The sequence below is a fragment of the Sinocyclocheilus grahami genome, unplaced genomic scaffold (assembly GCF_001515645.1).
Source record: "Sinocyclocheilus grahami isolate Dianchi unplaced genomic scaffold, SAMN03320097.WGS_v1.1 scaffold1127.1, whole genome shotgun sequence".
Lineage (NCBI taxonomy): Eukaryota > Metazoa > Chordata > Actinopteri > Cypriniformes > Cyprinidae > Sinocyclocheilus > Sinocyclocheilus grahami.
Genome location: NW_015506306.1, coordinates 572,855 through 579,999, shown reverse-complemented (window position 1 = coordinate 579,999; position 7,145 = coordinate 572,855). Strand labels below are relative to the sequence as shown.

Genomic DNA, 7,145 nt, shown 5'->3' with positions numbered 1-7,145 from the left:
TTTATTCCCTTTGAGAGGTCTACGAGTTGAGCCCATTTTTCTCTTATGAATAACTGGACTTGATTTTGAGTGTGCCTCTTCTCTGTGAGAATCTTTAGGAATGATGCTGATGTCACTATGTTTAAGAATTGTGTCTCTTTCAAGTAATACTTGCAGGTTTTTATCAGAGGATGTATCAGTTTGCTCCTCTATTAATTCCCTGTTTTGCTCTGGGTTTTCTGATTCACTATCATTATACACAGTGTCCACATCTGATATCACGACGGGTTCTGCATCCATCTCCTTAATTCCTTCTGTTCCTTCACTTCTCCCATCGCCTCTATCAAAAGCTGCATTCTCAGATTCTACACTGAAAAGTATTCCTTCCTTTTCACTTTTCTCATTCACATTTTCATGTGAGTCATAGTCTTCTTTATCAGGAGATTGCATGAAGAGTTGTTGGTGTGCGTGAGATCTTGTATCTGTTGCTGAGTCTTTAAAACTAAAAATTTCCTCTGACTTTGAGGTCACACCATTACCTGCAGCAGTCTCTTTTTTGCCTTTTCTAACCTTATCAGTTTCTAGCATCTTCCCAGCATCATCTTGTAGTGGACTGTGTGTTTGAGATCTGTTCGATGAATATTGCTCTTTTTCCTTATATAGCTCCTCTTTTTCAGCTGAAACTTCACACGGTTTCGGGTGTGAAATCCAAATGGTCTCTGTGCTTGTTTCTCCGTCTTTTTCATTATCTCTTACATCCATTATTATTTGTGTTACATTGTGATCTCTTACATCACCCTGGCCTGTAATTTCAAATGCATTGTCTGTTTCAGATCCTCTTTGATCACTCGTATTCTCATTTTCTCTCGCAGCTAAAATTTGGGGATCTTTATTTTCTTCCAAAATACATTCTAAATCAGTCAGAGTATCACATGTTACTGAAGCAACATCACAAACATTACTTTCTTGTTTAATTTCCATATGAATCTCTTGCGTTTCATCAACAGCATCACTCATCTCATGTGGTAAATTGGTTGCTGTGGTTTCTGCATGGCTAATATTAGGCACAGGCACATCAAAACTTCTACTTCCTCCCACTATAAGTTGAGGCATAGAACAATCACAGTTATTATCTAGAGCAGCTATGTCATGTTGCTTTAATGAAGATTCTTGATCATTTATAGAAAGTTCCTCTTTCTGTTTTAAAACCTCCTCCTTGGCTTCTGTGTTTACATCTCTAAAGTTGTAAGATGTGTTTGTATCTTTTCTTGTATCAGGCACATGTTGGCTGTTATCGCTTAAATTACTTTCTGCTTCTTTCCAAACTTTGTTTACAAAATCCTCAGTGTGTGAACCAAACTTAAAATCCAATCCCTCGTTGAGTAATAGAGTTCCATGGTGGCTAAATGTTTCAGGTAGGGGCTTTTCTGAATCAACAAGGGGAAAAGCAACTGATTGGTTCATAGTTTCAGTTCCTGCCAAAACATCAGGCTCTTTCAGCTCAGCTCTCTCAGCCAACAAAGACTGATTTAAAACCAAAGCTGATTCTGTGTGAGACGATGAAACATCTCTTGCCACATCATCCCATGTTTGCGCCATCTCTTCTGACATGAACTTTGCTTCGCCTATGACTTCTGCTTTACTTCCATTCTCTGTCATGTTTCTTGAATGTTCTTGCACACCTACATTGTCACTGTTTTTCCCTCCGAGAAGCCTGCGGGTTGAGCCCATCCTTCTTTTTTGTCCAGAGGTACTGGCTATTGGGATTTCTTGGTGACTAAGTGTTTTTGGTTCATCAAACATGACTGAATCCTTCTGCAACAAATCACTTTCAGCTACTGTGACATCAATAGAATGGATATATGGCACCATTGGCTCATCTATAGGCATATCACTTACAACCTCATGTGAATGAGATGTTATTTCTTGATAGTGGATTGCATCTTTTTCTTCATTTTCTAAAACCGCAAACATAAGAGTTGTTCTAGGCTCCTTTCTCAATCTAGAACTTTTTGTCTGAAGGGACAAATCAGAAGGAAAACTCATTGACCTCGATTGTTCTTCTTCTGTTAGACAAGCATGTTGTTCCTCACTGGTTGATGTGTTTGGTTGAGTTACATATTCTTCATCTAACTCTCCAGTGGTCCTCACGTCAAGTTTTCTTTCAACTTTAAACCTACCAGTACTCTTGCGTGTTGATCCCATTTTTCTTTTCCGTTCTGACAGTTCATTCTCCATGAGTGAATCCTTGTGACCCCTTGCATGTGGAGGACATTCTAATGCAGATGTTTGTTGATCAACGCTTGAGCTTGGTAGATGATCAAACTGGGTTGAATGGTAATCAGTGGAGGTGTGAAATTCATTTCGCCCATCCTCAGACTCTGCAATCCGCTGAAACCCATCATCATCTTTCTCTATATTGCTGTTAAGACCTTTAGGACCTCGTCGAGATGAACCAAGTCTCTGGTTCTTCTTGGATCTTCTGCCTGACATGACTGTTCATGTGTTCATATGATGAGACAAACAATGGAGATGAGTCATGTCTAAACATCTTTGACACTTAAGAACATGATTAAAAAGGAAACCAGAGAGCATTAGTGATGTGGCCCATGTATATGACTCATACCAACCGTCACACATGTGCTCTCAAATCATTGATTCCACTGAAGACTTTTGCTTGTGATGATACATAATGACAGTGAAAATCAGACCACCCATCTAATATACTAGATAGATATAAGGTCAAGAGTTATATTTTCAATATATAACAAATGTTTATTAAAAAAAACAAAAAAAACATGACACTTGCCATCACACATTTAATTTGTCCCGTATGGACGAGTAATGACAGTCTGCTCTGCTTCCATACATCCTAACGTGCTGATTATTTATTAAAATTATTTTAAAAATATGTGTAAATACACATTGTTGGACGGATGAATGTTGTGTCATGTCTTTACTCAGATGTTCGCAATGTGAAAACAAGACATTCCGCTCAACTAAATACCATGACTAAGTACACAACGTAAATATGGATAATCTGAGGATAAAACCACGCAATTTGCATGTAAAATTTTGCATTTACAAATGCAAAATGACAAAGTGTAAATGTAAGAAGAATGGATATATGGCACCATTGGCTCATCTATAGGCATATCACTTACAACCTCATGTGAATGAGATGTTATTTCTTGATAGTGGATTGCATCTTTTTCTTCATTTTCTAAAACCGCAAACATAAGAGTTGTTCTAGGCTCCTTTCTCAATCTAGAACTTTTTGTCTGAAGGGACAAATCAGAAGGAAAACTCATTGACCTCGATTGTTCTTCTTCTGTTAGACAAGCATGTTGTTCCTCACTGGTTGATGTGTTTGGTTGAGTTACATATTCTTCATCTAACTCTCCAGTGGTCCTCACGTCAAGTTTTCTTTCAACTTTAAACCTACCAGTACTCTTGCGTGTTGATCCCATTTTTCTTTTCCGTTCTGACAGTTCATTCTCCATGAGTGAATCCTTGTGACCCCTTGCATGTGGAGGACATTCTAATGCAGATGTTTGTTGATCAACGCTTGAGCTTGGTAGATGATCAAACTGGGTTGAATGGTAATCAGTGGAGGTGTGAAATTCATTTCGCCCATCCTCAGACTCTGCAATCCGCTGAAACCCATCATCATCTTTCTCTATATTGCTGTTAAGACCTTTAGGACCTCGTCGAGATGAACCAAGTCTCTGGTTCTTCTTGGATCTTCTGCCTGACATGACTGTTCATGTGTTCATATGATGAGACAAACAATGGAGATGAGTCATGTCTAAACATCTTTGACACTTAAGAACATGATTAAAAAGGAAACCAGAGAGCATTAGTGATGTGGCCCATGTATATGACTCATACCAACCGTCACACATGTGCTCTCAAATCATTGATTCCACTGAAGACTTTTGCTTGTGATGATACATAATGACAGTGAAAATCAGACCACCCTAACAAGCTGTTTTATATACTAATATACTAGATAGATATAAGGTCAAGAGTTATATTTTCAATATATAACAAATGTTTATTAAAAAAAACAAAAAAAACATGACACTTGCCATCACACATTTAATTTGTCCCGTATGGACGAGTAATGACAGTCTGCTCTGCTTCCATACATCCTAACGTGCTGATTATTTATTAAAATTATTTTAAAAATATGTGTAAATACACATTGTTGGACGGATGAATGTTGTGTCATGTCTTTACTCAGATGTTCGCAATGTGAAAACAAGACATTCCGCTCAACTAAATACCATGACTAAGTACACAACGTAAATATGGATAATCTGAGGATAAAACCACGCAATTTGCATGTAAAATTTTGCATTTACAAATGCAAAATGACAAAGTGTAAATGTAAGACGTGCCCCTTACAACTTGTAACACTACTAAAGTACCATGATAAACTGATGTTACCTTCTGATGCCCCTTTCAGGGATCCATTCACTTTGCAGTCCGGGGTATTTTAGCAGCGCAGTAGTAGTTGCCTGTGCTTCTCTTTTGAAGGAGGCTCAGTTCATGCAGCTTCCTTTTTGCTGCTACCCTCAACTTCCTGTGTTATTGACACAAACTGCATTATAAGTGTGATCTTGAAGTATATATTTCATGAAGAGAATTGATGATCGCTCTTACTGTGTGAAGACGTAAACAATTTTTTCTCTTCCTATTTTTTGATAGCACAGTCTAAGTGAATGTTTGAAATTTTTAATTTTTAAATCTTTTTGAGTTTTGCTGGCTCTTTAGTGGACATTTTAAAGCTTAGAAATGCAACCCAATTTAAAACACATACTATATGATGCAGTCAAATGAACCAAAATAGGTTCATGGTAAGCAGCATTTTATTTTAACTTGAAATTCCTTCCTTTAAAAAAGCCTTTACAATAAGGTTTAACATTTGTTAACATCATTAACGATTGTTGCAGCATTATAGGTAAGTTAATTCATAAATCTATTGTTCATTACTAATTCATGTTTGTTAACAATACATTGTTTATTCAACTTGAAATAATGCATTAGTACATGAAGAAAATGATCGTAACCTATATCATAATTGCTAGTAGCTCATGATACCCAATATCAATACATGTGATAATGAATTGAACCTTATAGCAAAAGGGTTACCAAACTCTTTACTGCAAGTAACATCTGAACAACTAATCAGTGTGAACTGTAGAGAAAAGTCATACAGTGATTTCATAAGGAACTTCTTTTAATGGAAGTACAAACAAAAAAAAAGCATACAAAACTGGTCACAAATGACCAGACATTCCATTCAGAACTTTTCACTGCCCAAAGAGCATAAAATTACATTCAGGCATTTAGGCAGGATGAAACCATTGCTACCCATTAAGCACAGATATCTTAAGTAAAAAAGGATAGTCAGAACACTATGGGGAAGATATATTTTAAAAACACTGGGGGCAAAAAAAAAAAATCCATCACTGTTTCCAATCATCCTGGTCTGTTGAGGAGAAGCGCACAGACATGCTTTCTCTGATGAGGCTGGCCTTGAACATTTCTCACTTCCGACCATTGGAACGTGAATGACTGAAAAGAAAGACAAATTACGTCAGCATAAATGTAAATACTCTAGCTGTGCCATTACACAACTACTCACAAGTGTAAACCTACCTGCGTGATCTTGAGAAAGACTTTGAAGGTTTATAGTTTCTATCGCGGGACAAAGACCTCTCTCTTCTCCTCTCTCTGGAAAGAGACCTATAAAAGTCAAGTAAACACGCAAGAATATATGTTATAGTTATCTCATTACTAAGGAGCTGTAAGATGAGATGCAAAGTTACAGTTTATTTCTATAAGAATGGCCATAATTAAAAATGGAAACGTGGTTATGGTGTTGACATTAGTTGCAGAAGGGTTATAAAAACATTTAAGCAACTCACCTGCTCCGACTACGACTAAAGCTCCGCCTCCTAGGAGACCTATATGCACATGCAAGAAATACTGACAAGTCAGGGGTCAATATGGCCAAAAAATATTCATGATGCATGAAGCATCACGCAATAGTTTTTGGAGTTGATACCAATTGGCCTTCAATTAAGTTTTTATGAAGCCCAATATGGGTCAACATTTTTCAAAACAACTATCAGAAGTGCCTGTTCCAGATTCATTGGCCAAACCTTTGTGCATTGATCAAAGAGGTTTCAGTATGAAAACTACTGAAACACAGAGGGATGTAAATGTATTGTTTTGATTAAAAAAACAAAACAAAAAGTCACTCTGGATATCGTATTATACATATTAACATCAGGAAAAAGGTTATACCTCAAAACCACCAAATAAACAAATTTCAAAGTCATTAAGCGGGAGGAAAAGGCATTAACTTACTATTTTGTTTTCAACAAGCTAGTTATGATGCAGTGAAGCTGAGTGCTGGTCAGGAGGGTGTAATTTGCAGGGAGATTTTGCCAGATGGTTGCTAGATGTTAACAGCTATACAGTAGGTGGCTGAAGATGTCAGCTAGATGAGGACTGCTGAGGATATGTTGTCATGTAGACATTTGGGGAGGGGCATTAGACCCGTTGATTGGTTGTAAGTGTGGCGTGGTTGGTTTTGCCGATCAGGTTAACGTTGGAGGAGGTGAAGGAGGTGAAGGAGCCTGAGAGAGGCATGCTCAGGAACCAATGGGCTGGTGGCCATGCTTGGATCATGTGAGCTGATTGGTGTACGCTGGTCACATGATGCTGAAAGAGGACTAGTTGACTGACTCAGAGGAAGAGGAGTAGAGGCTTGGTGATGTCTCTGAAAGGGGGGGGTGGGGTGGTCAGCTTCATTAAAATAAATAGAAAAATGACATAAAAACCAAACAATGAGAAGATTCTTCGGAAACCTGTAACTACAATTAGGGATGCACGATATATTGGCCACCATATCGGTATCGGCCGATAAATGCTAATTTTTTCTGTTATCGGTATCGGCCTGATAAGAAAATTTGGCCGATATCTTAAAGCCGATAAATAATGCATTATTTCCTTCAGATGCGCGCTGTTTCGTTTGCAGCCTTTTGTGCAATTGTACATTGTAATATTGTGTTTATTTGATGTATATCTGATTTATCTCATATAGAATGCGTTTGGTTAAGTTAAAAGAGCGCTTCAGTTTACCGGTGATC

At 37.6% G+C, this 7,145-nt stretch overlaps 2 protein-coding genes across 2 annotated transcripts in view; both read right to left on the bottom strand.

Annotated features, from left to right (window-relative positions):
• Nucleotides 1-279, bottom strand: part of rab44 (RAB44, member RAS oncogene family) — a 13,266-nt gene extending 12,987 nt beyond the window's left edge. Inside the window, exon 1 of the mRNA XM_016252666.1 lies at nt 4-279. Coding sequence (XP_016108152.1) covers nt 4-279 — 276 coding nt within the window. The remainder of the gene's footprint in view (nt 1-3) is intronic.
• Nucleotides 280-5,236: 4,957 nt separating this feature from the next.
• LOC107567072 (serine/arginine-rich splicing factor 3-like) overlaps nt 5,237-7,145 on the bottom strand; it is an 8,063-nt gene continuing 6,154 nt past the window's right edge. The window contains exons 4-6 of the mRNA XM_016252665.1: nt 5,916-5,954; nt 5,647-5,733; nt 5,237-5,562 (exon numbers count right to left, since the gene is read on the bottom strand). Coding sequence (XP_016108151.1) covers nt 5,535-5,562; nt 5,647-5,733; nt 5,916-5,954 — 154 coding nt within the window. The 3' untranslated portion in view covers nt 5,237-5,534. The remainder of the gene's footprint in view (nt 5,563-5,646; nt 5,734-5,915; nt 5,955-7,145) is intronic.